The 19,945-nt window shown below is 43.9% G+C and overlaps 1 protein-coding gene across 9 annotated transcripts in view; it reads right to left on the bottom strand.

The window, feature by feature from the left end:
* KIF16B (kinesin family member 16B) overlaps positions 1-18,559 on the bottom strand; it is a 101,254-nt gene extending 82,695 nt beyond the window's left edge. For 5 of the 9 annotated variants that reach the window (XM_028722275.2, XM_028722278.2, XM_077926438.1 and 2 more), the window contains exons 1-9: positions 18,402-18,558; positions 10,560-10,629; positions 9,051-9,164; positions 8,001-8,117; positions 7,157-7,254; positions 5,068-5,177; positions 2,954-3,096; positions 1,736-1,904; positions 1,501-1,632 (exon numbers count right to left, since the gene is read on the bottom strand). In XM_028722275.2, the coding sequence (XP_028578108.2) occupies positions 1,501-1,632; positions 1,736-1,904; positions 2,954-3,096; positions 5,068-5,177; positions 7,157-7,254; positions 8,001-8,117; positions 9,051-9,164; positions 10,560-10,629; positions 18,402-18,448 (1,000 nt within the window). In that variant the 5' untranslated portion in view covers positions 18,449-18,558. Of the gene's footprint in view, positions 1-1,500; positions 1,633-1,735; positions 1,905-2,953; positions 3,097-5,067; positions 5,178-7,156; positions 7,255-8,000; positions 8,118-9,050; positions 9,165-10,559; positions 10,630-18,401 lie in introns of those variants that run through there. The other 4 variants (XM_028722270.2, XM_028722271.2, XM_028722272.2 and 1 more) reach the window with 3 other exon arrangements.
* Positions 18,560-19,945: the final 1,386 nt, after the last annotated feature.

The raw sequence follows: 19,945 nt of genomic DNA, 5'->3' as shown, positions 1-19,945 counted from the left end.
CTTGACAGACTCTAGGGTTGTGCGCCCATCTCACTCAAGAGGCCGGGGGCCAGCGCTGTCCGGAGACACTTCCGGGTCACGTGGCCAGCGTGACAAGCTGCATCTGGCGAGCCAGCACAGCACACGGAAACGCCGGTTACCTTCCCGCTAGTAAGCGGTCCCTATTTATCTACTTGCACCCGGGGGTGCTTTCGAACTGCTAGGTTGGCAGGCGCTGGGACCGAGCAACGGGAGCGCACCCCGCCGCGGGGATTCGAACAGTTTCATTATGTAGCATTAAATATCCCACCATTTCAATTTTCTTTAAGGACAAAGGAAGGTGTCCCGCAAAATATGATACACATAATTTGGACATTATCTAAACCAGGGGTCAGCAACGTTTTTCAGCTGTAGGCCGGTCCACTGTCCATCAGACCATGTGGTAGGCCAGACTATATTTGGGGGGGGGGGAATGAACGAATTCCTATGCCCCACAAATAACCCAGAGATGCATTTTAAATAAAAGGAGACATTCTACTCATGTAAAAACACGCTGATTCCTGGACCGTCCGCGGGCCGGATTGAGAAGGCGATTGGGCCGCATCCGGCCCTCTGGCCTTAGGTTGGTGACCCCTGATCTAAACAAGCAAATAATAATAATAATAATTTTTTATTTATATCCCACCCTCCCCAGCCAAAGCCGGGCTCAGAGCGGCTAACAACAGTAAACTAATACAGCATTCTAAAATCAATTCATTATAAAATCAGTTCAACTCAAATTGATGGCAAGAGTCTTGCAGCATCTTAAAAGACTAAAAAAAAAAGTGCCTGAGGATTTCTATTAAAGACAAAGGCAGTTTGTTCTCTGCCTTGTTTCCAACAGTGAAACAAGTTCACTTGTGACTCCCAGAGGCAGACACTGCACAAAGTTGATGGCCCAGACCTGTCTCTTGCCTATGAATTGAGAGCGAGGCCTCATGACTAGTGGAAGTGCCCAAAGCACATGTGATGCTCTTCCTCCAGCGCCCTTTTTGCAACAGGCTTCAAGGTTGAGTGTAGGGCATGCACATTAACCTTTTTGGGGAACCTCCTCGAAGCCTTAAGAGGGGGGCTTGGGAAACCCCCCTCTTAAGTAGTCCAACAACTGGTATGGGTTTCAACTGCACCTCCCTTGAGATGGATAGAGGTAGCAGGATCTCACCATTTATCTTCCCAAGATCTGCACAGCGGAAGAGCTGAGTGTTACATCCCTTGAGTATGTGCTCTCAGATGCCTAACCGGGAGGAAGCAGTGCATTCAATTATTCTGCAGGAGCCCGGCACTGTGTACTGAGTCTGCTTTCATCTCTCCACTCTCCCGGCAGGATATTATTCAAGCTTTGTTGTGAAGACAGCCCCATTAAAAATAGCAAACAGCAATATTGCTTAATGAGTCACTTGTAATGCCAATCAATTGGATGTATAGATAACCTTTTTAAAAAGGCAAAGCACTGGGAATTAAGGTAATTCAGCACACACTCACTTGCAATCATTATTGTTTTAGAGTTTCCTCCTAGGCTATCTTTCAAAAGCCATGTCAAAACAGAATCCCTGTAAGGCACAAATACTTGCTTCTTCTTTGTAAGGGGGTTTGAGGCATCCTGAGATAAATCAGCTGTAAAAGAGCAAAACAAGGAGGCAACATTACCATTAGAGAGGGCTGGATAACAAGTTTGGTACTCAATTAAGTCGATAAATTAAAATAAACAGAGACTTACCTAAGGCAGAAATTACATTTCCCAGAGTAACTAGGGATTTGTTAATATTTCCTCCTTCTTTTAATCTGACACCTGTAGCTCCAGTAGCATCTGCTCTCTCACTTCCAGCAAGGTCTACCAAATGTATTTTGCTAACTGTTTCACATGGCATCTCATCATCAAACTTTGCCTACAGAAAAACAAGATGTTGGGCTATAACATGGAAGTCTAAGAAGAAAGGAGGAACAGTTTCTATTTCTGTTTTTCAGTTGTAACAGAAATACAGAAAAACTAAGGGTACAACTATGCTATATCATTTGCATACTAGTTCTTTTCTATACATACAAGTAATTTACACACGTGAAATCCTTTTCCTTTTCCAAGACACTTAAGTGCCAGAGAAACTGGTGTGAAATGACTTGAAATTCAATACTTTCAACATAAATATTTCCATTTGCAGCCATTGGGGGCTGGGGAGTATTGTTGTTTACACAGAGAACTCCCATGAATAAAGTTGCATTCCAAGTCTGTCAAGATGAGAAAATAATTCACAATTTTGTTCTCCCTACTTTTCTAGATAACAGTTAAAAAAATTAAGTTGTGAAGGTTGGGTGGAGAATTAGTAAAAGGGAAGGGGATATTAATTTCTCCTCCCTTAGCGCCACCTCCTAAATCAAATGTATAACTCCGCAAGCCAAATTGAAAGCAACAATTAAAAAACCTGGGGGATCCTCTCAGATGCTCCATCACAGCAGAGCTTCAAAAACTCATTCTCCTGTCAAAATTTTTGTGCTGGATCAAGTGAGAAAGAGCATGTCCCCTCCCCAACACAAAGTGGTCATAACCAGAACATATACATCTTTTATTATAAGTAAAACTGTCTTGTGAACTGCCCTCAGATCTTTTGATGAAGGGCAGTATATAAATCAATTAAACAAACAAACAAACAAACAAACAAACAAACACAATTTAAAAATAAACCTAGAGACTAACAGAGTTACATCTAAAAAAGGCTTCAGCCAAAGCACTTCTCATTTTATAAATACTGCATTAAGCATGTGTATCTCATTTCCATATTTTTTTTGAGAGGTGGGGCATGACAAATTTCCACTATTTAATCCAACAAGGAGTGAAAGGTCATATTTCAAGTCCCTTTTCAAATTTAGTTGAAGCTGAATTTGAGTTGCACCTAAATTTGAGAAATGTCAACAATTCATTGTGAGCTGCTCCTTTTTGTACCTGAGTGAAGTTGACGGTGAAAATGGCATGGGATCGGCTGCTGACATCGTTCATTCCAGTCGCAGCAGTGGTACGGTTTATGTTTCCTGCTTCCATAAGTTCTTCTACGTCACCATAATTTTGTACTAAGTGTTTGGACAAGTCTGAGGAAAACACAAACACAAGCCAACAGTTATGAGGACTGCAACCTTTAACCAACTAATAGTGTTTAATCCACTGAAGAGGTAACATCTTTTTAAAGTTATCCGCATCTTTAAAATAACTATTTCTAAATGCAGCTGGTGGTAGAGACAATCTTAGAAGAGAAAGCCTCACACAGGTGGCCATGAGGTGGCAATACAGTGGTGCCTCGGTTCTCGAACATAATCCGTTCCAGAAGACCGTTTGACTTCCGAAATGTTTGAAAACTGAGGCGCAAAGGGCTGGCTGAAGGTTCAATGGAGAAAAACTAAAAACACACAGCAGAAGCCATCCGACTTACAAGGAGCATTCAAAAATGGAAGCATTTACTTCCGGGTTTTTGGCATTCGGGTTCCAAAACGTTCTGCTTCCGAGATGCTCGATAACCAAGGCACCACTGTACTTCTAAATTGGCACTTGCTGCAATAGATTCATGAACCACCTGAAAGTAAGGTTTTGGATACAGACAAACCGAAGGCCTCCCTTCATGTCACAGAAGGGACTCTGATCCAATGGTTCCTGCTGGAGTAAGGGAGAGAGGGAATTTTTGCCTCTTCCACAGGAGCAGTTTTTGACAGGGTACAGGAAAGAAAAAAATCTGAAAATCATCTTCCCACCTGCTTTCCTCCAGTGGAACATCACGTGAATGGCACTCTACACATGACAGGTGTGGATCTAACTCAGGGGTCACCAAACATTTTCAGCAGGGGGCCGGTCCACTGTCCCTCAGACCTTGTGGGGGGCCGGACTATATTTTGAAGGGGGGGAAGTGAATGAATTCCTATGCCCCACAAATAACCCAGAGATGCATTTTAAATAAAAGGATGCATTCTGCTCATGTAAAAACACGCTGATGACCATCTGCAGGCCAGATTTAGAAGGTGATTGGGCCAGATCCGGCCCCCGGGCCTTAGTTTACCTACCCATGATCTAACTCAAAGAAAGCATTTCCTCCCTTCTAAAATGACAATTGGTTAGTCATATGCAAATATATTGATTTAACTTATTTGAATAACTAAAATGTATTCAACTGACAAACAGTGCTAAGGATTGTGAAGTTAAAGAAAAGTGTATAAGGGGAAACTGATCATGCCCTTTTTTCTATTGCAAAATAGTGCAGAAGCTGTATGGCAAGCTTGAAATGGTGGGACGCGGGTGGCGCTGTGGGTAAAAGCCTCAGCGCCTAGGGCTTGCCGATCGAAAGGTCGGCGGTTCGAATCCCCGCGGCGGAGTGCGCTCCCGTCGTTCGGTCCTAGCGCCTGCCAACCTAGCAGTTCGAAAGCACCCCCGGGTGCAAGTAGATAAATAGGGACCGCTTACAAGCGGGAAGGTAAATGGCGTTCCGTGTGCGGCTCTGGCTCACCAGAGCAGCGATGTCACGCTGGCCACGTGACCCGGAAGTTCCTCCGGACAGCGCTGGCCCCCGGCCTCTTGAGTGAGATGGGCGCACAACCCTAGAGTCTGTCAAGACTGGCCCGTACGGGCAGGGGTACCTTTACCTTAAGCTTGAAATGGCCGTATTTATTTTAGCAGAAGACATACAGCTAGACACGTTAAACATACAGAATGTCAACCTGAAGAGAAATTTGCAGTCTTCCTAAACATTGTGTACTCTCAGGAAGCTATAGCATAAATTGGAAGGGGATGGATTAAGACAATTAACTTCTAATAAGTACTCTTCCATCACAAGTGCCTTTGATTTATAAGTGAGACCCATCATTAGTCTCAATTAGTAGGACATCACACTCCAGCAGAAATCTTTAAAATTTTCATTGTAACTGGTGACAAGCTACACACAAATTAGCACACCCAAACAGGGTTCGTAGACTTTTATAACTTCGTTTACACTGGCCTTCAATTTACAACAAAGACAAATTTATACAATTAAAAATACAACTGGACGTCTAACAAACAGAAGCATTCAGCTCTCCCACCTTCAACATAAGGACCTTCTTTTGGATGCTCACGAATTCTTAAGTTATTTGTTTTTGTAGACTTGCGCCTCAATAAATCTCTGACCCGTTCATTATATATTTCCAGGTAACTGAAACAAATATACTTTAATCAGAAGAGAGTCCGAGTTTAAAAGCCTATCCATTAAAATGAATCTCACATAAGCACAACCTTCATATGTGCATTTAAGAACATAAAGAGAGCAAGGCCCATCAAGTCTAGCATCCTGTTCTCACAGTGGCCAACCTATGGCCAAAACTAATCATGATTCACAGTAGAATACCATTTTAAAGGATAATCACCATAGCTGTCAACTTACAGATTTGAAAATAAGGGAACAGCAGCCTCAAAAATAAGGGATCAGAAGCCAAAATAAGGGATTTATAGGGCACAGGTATGTTCAACTTCTGAGCCCCTCCGAACCAAAGACAGAAAGCCCAGCCAGCAGCCAAACGAAGCCTCAAGCAGTGGTTCCCACAGTGCAGCAACCCAGCAAAGGGGATGCAGCAAGGAAAACCACAGTCACCTCTCCGCTGGGAAGCGCTGAGCAAAGGCGAGTCCCCAGGCAATGTGGCCAATTTGATCGGCACAAGGCATGCAAGCTCCACCCCCCAGTAGTTCTTAGACTCCTTATTGGGTGAGCAACGCAGCCAAGCAACACAGTTGGAGCCTCCCTCCTCCCTGGCCGGCAGGGAGGGAGGAAGAGGAGCTGCCTCCTTTGAAACCCGGGAAATTTAAGGGACATCATCAATAAGGGACAGCAGTGGGACACAGCGCTGGGATAAAGGAGTTTCCCACCAAATAAGGGACGGTTGACAGCTATGAATTCCATTGGGTCTCATTGGCTCTTAGGTATAGGCCAGTGGGATGGCAGATATTGAAATAATTCAAAGTTATTGGCTAGAGGGGTCCTGACTGAAACTGTATAAAAGGTCAGTCACAGCATTGTCCAGGAGCAATGTGGTCTAGCAGTAAGCAGAAGAAGAGGTGAATCACTAAAGACAGACAGTGCAGAGAAAACTCCCAGACAGCTTCTGGCCAGAGTGACAGCAGAAGCCAAAGTTGGCCTCAGGAAGCAAGAAGACTTGTGAGGATGCAACAGTGTGACATCTTCTTGGCTGTGTCCTGATATTCAAGTCCCTGACCAGAAAGAGGATTTCAGGGGAAGCTGAAGCAAGCCAGCCAAAGAAAGCATATGTTTCCAGAAGCTGAAAGCTGATTGTGAGTGACAGCTGGGAGACTCTGTTCATCCTTGCACTGGCCCAGCTAAGTTCCTGACCAGGGAGAAAAAACTTCTTGTCCTTTAGGAGAGCTAACTGGGATGACATTAGAAACAGTACACATTTAATGTTAAACACTGCTGAAGCATTTTTCCCACATCTATTCCTCTTTGGCTAATTAAACAATCTATGGCCTTTTGTTTGTTACTATGTTGTGTTGTTGTTGTTTTTAGGTTGTAAACCTCCCTGTGATAAAGGACTGTCTAGAAATGTATTAAATTAATATAAATAAATAAATAAATATATGATCGCGGTATGACATTCATCTGATCTATTACTGATTTATTATTTTCTGTAAATAAAGGTTGATAGATATAAATATTTGCTTTTTTTAACTCTGTGTGAATGGGGATAAGATGTTGGGGTGGCAGCAGGATTGCAAGGGATAAAGAACTAGAGTATGTTTATAGCACATTTGAGGAAGGATTAGTCAACACTTCGGGAAGGTTGGGTAGGATTAAAAAATTCTCCCCCTCCAGCTTCCACATTTGGTGTCACTGAAATTAGGTGTAACACCCACAGTCTTTGCAGGATCTTAAATGGAATAGAAATAATAAGCAGGCCATTGAAATAGCTATATGGGTAAAAGGTAATGTAATCCAGACTGAAGTCCTATATGAAATCTTTGCTTTGTAACTGTTTAGTTCTCTCTTCCTCCCGAGCATGGCCTATGAACTTCTGCAATAAACTAACCACCCAATGAGCTGAGACATGGATAAGAAAAAGGAAGGCAAAGACAATCAAGACAATTTTGGTTGTATACAGCCATGCAACTGCTACACAAGCATACCTGACCTCTGTCCGAAAAGAGGCTTCATTCCATCTTGTTTTTTCATTTATTCGGTTGAATAATCCTTCACAAATCCGAGGTATTAAACCGAGATCCCCCTGCAACAATGAGAGCCATTGTCATACTGCACTCTGTTTAATGTAGCCGTCACAATCTGAAAAAAACACTGACAGACTATTCAAAGCCATAAGAATTGAGCTCCAGTCATGGAACTGGGCGTTCTCTGCTCCCCTCTACACATCCCTGTAGTCCTATGAGCCCTGAAAATGGGCTCCGCAGAGTTGCTGAAACAAAAGGCAAAGCAGTGTGCAGCAAGGGAACATTGGCAAAAAGTACACTTTCCCCTTCTGTTTATGGAAGGGCTCCTTCCATTTGTGGGAGACTACTTTCTGGCCCAGTTTAGAGAGTGTATCTCAGGCAGATTGAAAAATAAATAAATAACATGAATCAGCAAATACGAATTAGTTTATCAGGTTTATATCATGCTGTTTGAGATTAAACTTTGTGCCAGAAAGCATGCATCTTTTGCTTCCCAAGTATACAATTTGGGGGAGCCACGATGTTCACATCTGCATTAAGCATGCCCAGCTAAAACTAAATATAATGCAACTGGCTTGTACATTCTCTTGTCAATATCTGTGCACAACCAAATTAGGCCTTGCTAAACATCAAAATTCCTTTAAATTATTTTATTCAATCCAAAACTGCTAGAAAATTATGGCGGTTCCTTGTAACTATTTAGAATATATGTTGCTCATCTTATATACATAGAAGAAAAGCAGCACACTTTTAAAAGGCATGCATTTCTACAAAGTAAAGTAGAATTCTGAGAAGCTTTACGTACAGCATTTCCCATCATAGTATATGACTTCCCAGATCCAGTCTGTCCATATGCAAAAATACAAGCATTATAACCTTCAAAAGCAGATTTGAGGACATCGCTGCCAAGGTTCTTAAATACCTGGGGAAATAAAAACAGAGGGAGACTAGCAATGTTTCATAGTATAATTAAAAGCAGAAGTTTTAGTTTGTTCTCCTCAGTAGAGTATCACAACATACTATAGAAACTGCTCACTTACTGAAGTGCTTGTGAAAGATGATCAGTTCAAGTGTTTATGAAAAAATAGTAATTCTGTGGGTTCTCAAACAGTCTACACAGGTGTACCTTAAGATACATATGATACTGCAGAACATTAGCTTGGGATTTCTTTCCAAAGGCCACTTACTACAACTTCATTTTACTAGAAAACAAACTAGTATGATATATCAAAAGTATTTTTTCCCCTTGAACCAATATAAATACACAAAAATATTGCAGGAAAGCTGTGCCAAATCCAACCTTCACAATTTATCACTCAACAAACTGGAAGCAGCCCAGCAGCCATAGTTGGTCTTCCATCAGAGATTCGGTTAATCTCTTTGCTGGGACCCATTTCTGGTTTTTTGACCATGCCACATGGAATCACAAACTGTTTTTGCAATTCCCCTCAGGGTCCCTTCCAACTCTACAATTCTATGATTTGGAGTGCTGCTGTTTGAGACACAAAAGCCCAAAACTTCTTTAGGATTACAAAACTTGTTGTGTAGTTCTTTGCGTGCCCTGCTTTTACAGGCTCCCTTGAACTGCAAGAGAATGGCAAACTACTATGCTAATTTATATCATAGCTTTCATGGTAAATCTACTGTATAAAGGTTTTTAGCAGCTAAATTGTTTAAAATCCTCTCCCTAACATCTATGGGAATCCAAATGTGCAGTTCTTTGTCACTAATCTATTTGTGAGTCATTCTGGGAGCCTTTTTGGCAGGTTAAAGCACTTTAAATATAAATTTTAAAAATGCACTTTGACATTATATTTTCATTCTGAAAGAGAATTACAGGTTTCTGTCTGCCTACCATTTCCTGAGATGCATAGTTTGGACTCTTTGCATCAGCTGAGAAGTAGGAGAAGTCATATGTGAATGTTTTAGTCCGTTCTCTTCCAAGGTCTCCAGTTCCTCCCTCTGGTATCTAAGAATAAGAATAAGCCAGCCTATTACCATATTGCTCCCTAAGATAATAACTATGTAAGTTTCCAACATTTCTTCTGAGAGCGCAATATTATTACTGCCAATATAGAATAATAATAATTTTATTATTTATATGCCGCCCATCTGACAGTTGTCCCAGCTGCTTTTGTCAACAAAATTGATTTAAGCATAAAATAAGCACTTATTGAGCATATGTTAGAAATTGGCAACTGAATGACATAGTTTAGAATGATATCCTACTAGGCAGAATGCTTATTTTTTAACATGGTTATCATTATTGTTGCAACACAGTATCTTCAGTTTAAGGTTATAAGAGCAAATCAGAAAGTGTATATAAAACATTTCCTAGGAGAGGTTCTGCATATTGCAACCTAAAGGTATCTTCTCCAAAAGTGGCACAGGCTGAAAATGCATTGTTTCATAAAATTTGTATCACAACGAAAGGACGCAACACTCTCCCAGTTGGATAGTTTTGACACTGTAACCAACAGTTTGATAGATGCAATCCCTAGGTTGTATTTATGCATTTATAATAAGCACAAATGCATAGCTTATTTTCAATGCATTTGTTTTCTTCCTTAAATTTTTAAAAAGTTACTATATCTTAAAAATATTTACAAATATTCCAGTAGGAATAATTTTCAAGCAAAGCTTTTAATTTGTTTGAATATTTGAACCACATTTTGTACACTTTCTTGAATTTCCAACCCTAGTTGTTTCCGTTAAAATACTTTTGTCTACTGGACAAGAAAAACGAGGTTAATGCTGCGTTCTTAACCGCTGGCTGGAAGCATCAGAGCTTAATAGAATGTTGCAGCTGTAACCTTGCCACTTGCACCAGACAGAGGAGGGGGGGGGGCAAAGTACAAAGGACCCTCCCATGGGGGGGGTCAGAAGTAGCTTTTACCCGCCATTTGGGCAGAAACATCAAGCGTTCTCTGCCAGCAGAGCTCCCCACTAGGTGGAAGGCAGCAGACCTGGGCAGGACTTAATGAAGGTTACATCACCACCCCACCCAGTCCCCATTCATCACAGTGGACTGGGAGTCTGGATAGCTCTGTTTTACAGCAAGTACAACTAAACTGGTATATTTCTTTAATCGTTTACTAAGTAAATCCAATATGATAAATCAGGTCCCAGTCAATTTAGGGCACCAGCAAAATCTTTTGTGCAGTTTTCTAAACCAATAATTTCCAATGATAATTTTACACCAGCACTTTGTGGCAAGGAGACTTACTCATCCAGGTCCACTAATCACAAGTTCTGAAGCCATCATGACAAAACCCAGAGTTTGCCAGGAGGAGAATAAAAAAAAAAAAAAAGAGCAAGTAAAGCAAGAAAAAAAAATGTTACTATGATTGCTTAAAACACTCACCTTCATATTTGTAATGGTTGTTTTATTTTTCTCCATTGAAATAATAAATTTAGCATCCAAATCCTTCTCCCTGTGAAATTAACATATTACAGTAGATTAAGAAACAATTATAGGGAGAATCTGATAGCTGTTGTCAGCAAACTACTATTTTCCTTAATGCATACATTTTACCATAAACTCTAGTTTCATTTCTCATTGTGGAGTTTTGTGAACAGTTTCTTGCCATAGCACCATGGGGGGGGGGGTCACTTTTTCGCTTTATATCCAACTCTAATGTTTCCCCTAGTTGCTGAATTAGGCAAGGAAGGCATATCTTACAAGGGAAGGGTTGTCTTGTCTCTGCCTTTCAGGCAGAAAGCACAATAACTAGAAAGCATAAAAGTAAAGGTAAAGGGACCCCTGACAATTTAGTGCAGACAAGAACGACTCGGGTTGTGGCGCTCATCTCGCTTTACAGGCCGAGGGAGCCGGCATTTGTCCGCAGACAGCTTTCCAGGTCACGTGGCCAGCATGACTAAGCCGCTTCTGGCGAAACCAGAGCAGCGCACCTGCCACCAACCTATGATGAAGTTCATCAGCAATTTTGAAGTGGCTTTCCTAAGCACCCATCTTTGCCTCAGTCCCTCCTCCTTATCAGAGCATACACAAGTAAAATCTAACACCTTGCTCGTCTAGCCATAACTGCCTTCCTACTAAAATTTCATGGGTTGCACCGAGCTCCATAAAGGAAAACAACTTCTTGGCTTATAACCAGCAATGACATGCGAATTCCTCAGGGATATTTCCTGGCAGCTCATATAATAAGGTAATATCTTGCAGCACTGTCTTAACCATGTCTCCTCAGAAGGAAGTCCTGTTGAATTCAATGGGGCTTTTTCTCCTGGGTAAGTGAAGTTAAGATTGATCATTTTCATTCTAAGGCTGCAAAGGCAACAAAATGAAGGCAAAACAATTCTGGCTAATTTAGTAAAGGGAAAAGAGTTTCCTCTGCTAAGACTGCACGGTTAATAAAGCTATTAAGGCTTGCCTTCTCATTATAGTGTTGCTATAAAATTTATTTTATTTCATAAAATTTATGCGCAGCTTGATTGGTGGTGAGGTGGGGAAACAAAGAAGAAGAAGAAGAGGAGGAGGAGGAGGAGGAGTAGTTTGGATTTGATATCCCGTCTTTCACTCCCCTTCAGGAGTCTCAAAGCGGCTAACAATCTCCTTTCCCTTCCTCCCCTACAACAAACACTCTGTGAGGTGAGTGGGGCTGAGAGACTTCAAAGAAGTGTAACTGGCCCAAGGTCACCCAGCAGCTGCATGTGGAGGAGCGGAGATGCAAACCCGGTTCCCCAGATTACGAGACTACCGCTCTTAACCACTACACCACAAGAAACCCTCAAAGCAGTTCTATAGGTCAGGAACAGATAGAAGGTTTCCAATTCCCATTATTAAAAAAATCAAGGGGTGGGGATTAAAGGTACAGTAGAGTCCGTGCCACAATATATAAAACACAAACTAACAAAAAGCAGACAGATATAATAATGCAAAATGTAAAGAAGATATACAAGTGAAGACGAAACAACAATTACGGAGCAAGTTTGAACAAGTAATCCACGAGGACATGGTTGAGGGAGCCGGGTATGTTTAGCTTGGGAAAGAGGCAACTTAGAGGAGATATGATAGCCATCGTCAAATATCTCAAGGGCTGTCACATGGAAGATGGTGCAAGCTTGTTTTCTCCTGTTCTGGAGGGTAGGACTCGAACCAATGGATTCAAGTTACAAGAAAGGAGATTCCACGAAACATAGGGAAGAACTTTCTGACAGTAAGAGCTGTTTGACAGTGGAGCAGACTCCCACGATAGGTGGTGGAGACTCTCCTTTCTTGGAGGTATTTAAGCAGAGGTTAGATGGCCATCCATCACGGACACTTTAGTTGAGTTTCTTGCAATGCAGGGAGTTGGACTAGATGACCCTTGGGGTGCCTTCCAACTTTACAATTCTATGATGGTGAAGGGATAGCTCAGTCGGTAGAGCATGAGACACTTAATCTCAGGGTCATAGGTTTGAGCCCCACGTCGGGTGAAAGATTCCTACATTGCACGGGGTTGGACTAGATTATTCTCGCGGTCCCTTCCAATCCTATTGTTCCATGATTCTATGACACAAAGCTGTTACTGCTGAACTGCTCAATGAGATGCTGAAGGGAGGGTCATTTGACTGTGCACTGGTGGTTAAGAAATTTGAATGGAAAGTGAAGATAAGTGATTATGGCCCAAACAATCCATGCGCCTCTGTTTAAGAATGATCATAAAAGCAACATATTATCTAGCAATGAAGCCTAATAAAGCCAGCTGCACCACAGTGAACTCTGAACAAAAGCTTTATTTCTTGCACACAAGTCAGACAGTTTTGACTATTCAGCAGTTAACCAAAACGAAGCTTCAGCTTTGAATAAGCAGCTTAACCTAGCAACTGTTTGTAATTTTGCTCATATTCTTGCGAAAGGGAGGAGCAGCAGAAACAGAGCTCAACGCTGCACCTGTCTAGCTAGTTCACCCAGTTGCCCTTATTTCCAATTTTCAGCCTGATATCTTACAATGGTCCATTAACTACTGGTGCTACTTTGTAATCTGTCCTCTTGGGACCAAGTTTCATTGAAGCTGAAAAGAGATCAGATGGGTTCAACAGTCACTCAAAATAGAACACGTCTCAGAAGCACTACCATGGAATATGGTGCTTGTGTAAAAGACAGTAGCCTGTCTATTGCAGAAGAAGAAGAAGAAGAAGAAGAAGAAGAAGAAGAAGAGGAGGAGGAGGAGGAGGAAGAATTTGTTATTTATACCCTGCCCATCTGGCTGGGTTTCTCCAGCCACTCCAGGCAGCTTCCAACAAAATATTAAAATGCAATAGTGCATCAAATATTAAAATCTTCCCTAAACAGGGCAGCCTTCAGATGTCTTATAAAAGTCTCTTTGACATCTGGTGGGAGGGCGTTCCACAGGACGGGTGCCACTACCGAGAAGGCCTCCTGCCTGGTTCCCTGTAACTTGGCTTCTTGCAGCGAGAGAACCGCCAGAAGGCCCTCAGAGCTTGACCTCAGTGTCTGGGCGGAATGATGGGGGTGGAGATGCTCCTTCAGGTATACTAGACCGAGGCCGTTTAGGGCTTTAAAGGTCAGCACCACTACTTTGAATTGTGCCGGGAAACGTACTGGAAGCCAATGTAGGTCTTTCAAGACTGGTATTATGTGGTCTCAGTGGCCGCTCCTAGTCACCAGTCTAGCTGCCACATTCTGAATTAGTTGTAGTTTCCGGGTCACCTTCAAAGGTAGCCCCACATAGAGCGGATTGCAGTAGTCCAAGCGGGAGATAACTAGAGCATGCACCACTCTGGCAAGACAATCCGCGGGCAGGTAGGGTCTCAGCCTGAGTATCAGATGGGGCTGGACACAGAATTGACCTGCACCTCCATAGAAGAGCAAATATTTAATCCTACCAGCCTTAGAAAATGTAAATGTGTTTACAAGATGGGCATATGTTTTCAATATCTCTACCGACCATGGTAATAAATGCTAAGTATCCTTAGGTAGGAAAACCCAGCTCTGCACTCTGGTTTGTGCAGAAATGCAGTATTCATCACCAAAATTTTCTGAAGTCTCTCTTAACACTTATAGTAACCAAATTGCTCCCATTCCAGTTTTCAGTTTATAGCAGGCAAGAGCATGAAATCACGAGTCCTGAAAGTCTGGTAACTTCAGAGAAGTATTACCAAAATTACAACTCCACTCCAAATTACCAATACTTCACCTTCAACACCGTTGCTACCAATAACAACTTTTTAAATAAAAGATCTCCAAACTGGCAAAATCCCCTTTTCAATTAAATTGGGCAGAAAAAAACACATCAACCAAGGTTTTGTTTTTTGTTAATCAATCTGAAATCAATAGTAATAGAAAATATTTCTGAGATTGTCAGAGTTGCTGAGTCTCAAGTAAAGTTAACATACAAGAAAGGCAAGCACTTTCAGACCCCAGAAAATAAATCAACGTTGTGGCACCAGAGAACCCCTAAACTGTGTGACATCCCCTCTTTGAAAAAAGCAGCAAATGCCCAAGGCTGTTTTGAGTTCAGAGCACATGCTTTTAGATGTATCATGTTCTGTCGCAAAGCAGCAGCGTTGAGTTCAGAGAGTAGGAATGCAACTTAGGTAACACTTATACCCAAGGATAACAATTTAAATGTTGTTAGCCGCTCTAGGGAAGAATGGGATACAAAAACAAAACAATATCATCTAAAAGTGGCTGATAGGGCATTTCTTGTCCAGTCATGAGCTGCTTCAACAACTGTCTGTTCAACAACATAGTCTATTCTGCTTCAACAACATGGGCCATGTTCAAGGCTCTTGTGTTAACTGACAGGGCCCTTAACAACATGGGTCAAGGACATCTTAAGGACTGCCTGATCCCTTATATCACGGGTGTCAAACACAAGGCCCGCGGGCCGAATCCGGCCCGATAGACCTCGTCATGTGGCCCGTGTAGCCACCGCTGGCCGCCAGCCTTCACCTTTTATTCTCGCTTTTTTTTTTTTTACACAAGAAAGCCGCCTCTTCAGCGCATGCGCGGCAGCCTACAAGCCAGAGAACATCTGCCCTCTAGCGGCGCCGGCCGTTCTACACAGGAAACCTCCACTTTACATGCATTCAGGAAACCTCCACTTGTTACAACCAGCCCTTTGAGGGTGACCAAACTGCTGATGCCGCCCCCGATGAATTTGAGTTTGACACCCCTGCCTTATATCATGGCCCAAACACTGAGATCTTTGGGGCTCATAACTTCTGGAAACTGTACATTCAGTCTAATGGGTCAAAGTCCGTGGATCTCCCTCCCAGCTGAGATTAGACAGCTCCTTGCTGAACTTCAGGCCCATGACCATTATTTTGTTGTTGTTGTTCCAGCAGGCATTTTAAGGTAGTGTTTGTTTTATTGTCCCATTTTCTGTGGATTGTTTTTTATGTACACCACTTAGAAATGCAAATTAATCATGTGGTATATAAATATCTTAAATAAAATAAGCCAACAGTGGCCAGTGTTTTGTTCAGTAGTGCTACAAGAACAGAGTTCTGTTATGCTCCAAAAACTGCAATCAGCAGCTACAGAAAATCCTTGTTTGGGTATTTTCAAGAACTTAAAACACATTTTCAAGAAGGATACATAAAGATAAATGCTGTGAGCTTTATTTACTTTGTTTCAAAGCAAAAGATGCATGTACCACATTTATAGATTATTTAAAAAGTACTCTGTTATGATCCCTATAAACTGTATGCAACCACTTCTGTGTGTGTTGAGCATGTACAGTGGTGCCCCGCAAGACGAATGCCTCGCAAGACGAAAAACCCGCTAGACGAAAGGTTTTCCGTTTTTGAGTTGCTTCGCAAGACGATTTTCCCTATGGGCTTGCTTCGCAAGACGAAAACGTCTTGCGAGTCTTGCGATTTTTTTCGCTCCCCCCCCCCTTTTCTAAGCCGCTAATAGCCTTTTAGCCGCTAAGCCTTTAATAGCCGCTAAGCCGCTAAACCGCTAATAGCGCTAATCCACTAAGCCGCTAATAGGGTTGCTTCACAAGACGAAAAAACCGCTAGACGAAGAGAATCGCAGAACGGATTATTTTCGTCTTGCGAGGCACCACTGTATGTGTACCACAACCACAAGATCCCACACTTCTTGAATAAGGTTATTGAGTTCCAACAGATTAAACACGCAGAACTGTTAAGGACAGAATGTTTTCTAGTGCCAAGAAGAAGTATTACCTGTCCGATATCTTTTCAATCTTAGACACTCAATCTGAAATCTCATTATACTGCTTACTTCTTTCAAATTAAATTTCACCACACTAGTTTCATTCATTGAAATTGTATCCCCTTAAATTACCTTCTCTAAATCCTGTCAGACAGGGAAAACAACATAGTTCTACTCACAAAGAATCATACAATTTTAGAATTGGAAAGGAGCCCAGGGGTCATCCAGTCTAACCCCCTGCAATGTGTGTAGGGCATATGTATGCAGAATGATGAACAGGGTCAATTGCTTTTAGCTCCACCTCAGCTTCATGTATTATTTCAGTAACCACACATGTGAGGGGGAAACCCCAATGCATTTTCTCCTGTTCACAAGTAGGTGCTCAACATATTCCCTACACTGGTCACTTGCAAACTCACCCCAGAACAACTACAACTATGTAGGGAGATGCTGAGTTGTGGCACCTTCCCACGCTAAGATGACATTCCTAACAACTTTGAAACAAATAGATAACATATAGAGCTATAGAGGTGTGATAAAACCCACCTTCCTACATGTCTGGCTGACATCTGCCCTTCCAAAGAACTGACATGAACCTTTAGTGAGTTTGCAAGAAGCCGCCAGGGACAAAACGATCAATCATCACCAGTTTATACAAAAGCACAAGCTCAGCACAAAGCATCATAAAATTACTTTGGCAGAGTTTTACAGCTGGCATGCTTTATTTAAAGGGTGTGTGTGTGAACATATATACACATTTAAGCATGTAGTGTGTACACCTCCTCAATAGATAGAACACTCTTGTTTTTAACCCCTTTGGACACCAGAAATATGTTTGTCAGTGCCTTGTATGAACAGAATTCTAAGTGTGGTGTACTGGTTAAGAGTCCTGGATAAGGCCCTGGGAGATCAGGGTTCAAATCCCCACTCAACCATGAAACTCACTGGGCAACCTTGGGCCAGTCACTGCCTCTCAGCCTAACCTACCTCACAGGGTTGTTGTGGGAATAGAATGGGGAGACGTTATGTACGCCACCTTGAACACCTTTGAGGAGAGGCAGGCTATAAAGGTGATGAATAAATAAGTAGATAAATAAAAATACATTATACTTTCCCAGATCTAATAAGTTAGAGCGACCAGATTTAAAAGGGAGGGAGAGAGAGAGAACAGATTCTCCTGTGCCCTTTATTTGTTAGTTCCAGGGAAGAGACTCTGGCAGCTGGGGGGGGGGGGGGGTCAGAGCAACTCCCCAAAATGCCACAGTCACAGGAGCCTCCTTCGCACCTGGCTCCCCAACAGGCGTGACAGCACATGCCACTGTTCTGCTACCCTAGCAATGAGGCTGCCAGCAAAGTTTACAGGGTTTGAACAACAGAGTTCAAAGAGACACCAAGGGTCATCTAGCCCAACCCGCTGCAAGGCAGGAAGCTGTTGCCCAACGTGCAGCTTGAATCCCCAGCCCTGAGACTGAGCTATCCCAGGATGGTTTACACCGGCATCTCATCCAGCAGGGAGGCAGTTTGTCCTTTTATTACGCAGAAAACGGGCATTTCAAGCAGGTGCCCTTGTCTTGCTTTGTTTTCCTTGTGGGTGCCACTCTGCCAGAACCTCTTCCGTAGAAGGAACGAATAAAAAAGGCATAGCTCGGTCTGTCGCTACAGCAAGGAGATTCCCAGTCTCAAAGTCGTGGGTTCGAGTCGCACATTGGGCAAATGACCCCCGCCTTGGCAGAGGGGTCGGACTAGATGACCCCCAACTCTCCAATTCTAAGAAAGAGGAAAACTGTTCTCTCTTCTCAATCTCGTTATACCAATTACTCTTTTTTTTGTTGTTTTGTCGCCCCCAGCCCATCATTGCGCCACGACACACACCCACCCGGGAGCTGGCAGGTGAGGGAACAAGTTCTGCGCGTGCGCGTGGCAGTCGCGGCCGGGCGGGGGAGGGAAGACCCACGAGGGGAGAACGTGGAAAGAAAGCGAAAGCGGGGGGGCGGAGTGCGTGAGGGGAGGGGGCGGAGGGCACAAGCTCCTCACGCTCAGCTTTGGCTGCCTCACCTGCGGTTTATGGGCCGGACTCGAACAGCCACCTTCACCGACGCCATGGCGCCGAGACCCCCCCCTCCTCCCCGCCGCCGCCGGCCTGCCTACTCCTCGTCGCTCTCCCGGACGCGGCCCGCTCCGCCCGGCGGCTCCCCGCGCGCTGCCAAAGGCCGCCCTCCGCCTCGCCCCGCCCTTCAGCCGCCCCGCGCGCCGCTTTCGACTCCCGCAGCACCGCCCTGCACCGCCGGGCGCCGATGGTGTAAGGGTGCCGCCGGCGGACAAACACCGCCGAACGCGTTGCGCGATCACCCGCCTGGCCCGGACCCTGGGGAGGACCCAGCGGCTCTCGGAGGCGCGCGAGAGAAGGGGGTAAGGGGTGGGTCAGGCCCGGGTTAAAGCGGAGGGAGGGGGGAAATGATAGAATCGTAGGCTTGGAAGGGGGACCCCACCCCCCAGGGTCGTCGAGTACAGCTCAGCCCCCCTGCAAGGTAGGAATATGCACACGCACGCGCACACGGCGATCGAACCTGCAACCTTGGCACTATCAGCAATTGCCACAGGTCTGGGCAACCGAGGTAAAATGCCAACAGCAGGAGTTGGAAGGGACCTCCGGGGGTCCTCTAGCCCAACCACCTACAAGGCAGGAATATGCACACACACACACACACACGGATTGCACCTGTGCAATGAGTTCAAGGAGATTGAGTGTTTTTTTTTTGGGGGGGGTAGCCTCAGTTAATTTCATTGTACACAGGTTGTACACGGGTGGTGCTGTGGGTTAAACCACAGAGCCTAGGACTTGCCGATCAGGTCGGCGGTTTGAATCCCCACAAAGGGGTGAGCTCCCGTTGCTCGGTCCCTGCTCCTGCCAACCTAGCAGTTCGAAAGCGCGTCAAAGTGCAAGTAGATAAATAGGTACCGCTCCAGCGGGAAGGTAAACGGCGTTTCCGTGCGCTGCTCTGGTTCGCCAGAAGCGGCTTAGTCATGCTGGCCACATGACCTGGAAGCTGTACGCCAGCTCCCTCGACTAGTAATGCGAGATGAGCGCTGCAACCCCAGAGTCGGCCACGACTGGACCTAATGGTCAGGGGTCCCTTTACCTCTACTTTTACACAGGTTGTACATTGACAATAAAGGTATTATTATTGTTGTTGTTGTTGTTTTTATTATTGTTATCTGCAACCTGGGCATTAACAGCAAGTGCCACAGTTCTGGTAAAACATCAACAGCAGCAGGAATTGGAAGTGGAACCCCCGGGTGTCATCGAGTCCAGCACACACACACACACACCCCGCAAGGCAGGAATATGCACACCTGCCCATGGGGATCGAGCCTGCAACCTGGGCATTATCAGCAAGCGCCACAGGTCTGGGCAACTCTAGTAAAATGCCAGCAGCAGGAGTTGGAAGGGACCCCCCAGGCGTCATCAAGTCCAGCCCCCCTGCAAGTTGGAAATATGCACGAACACACAGGGATCGAACCTGCAAACTTAGCAATATCAGCAAGTGCTGCAGGTATGGGTGACTGGGGTAAAATGCCATCTAGCTCAACCCACTGTG

This window comes from Podarcis muralis, chromosome 3, assembly GCF_964188315.1.
Source record: "Podarcis muralis chromosome 3, rPodMur119.hap1.1, whole genome shotgun sequence".
Classification (NCBI taxonomy): Eukaryota; Metazoa; Chordata; class Lepidosauria; order Squamata; family Lacertidae; genus Podarcis; species Podarcis muralis.
The sequence above is the reverse complement of the archived record's forward strand: the minus strand, read 5'-3'. Positions and strand labels throughout refer to the sequence as shown.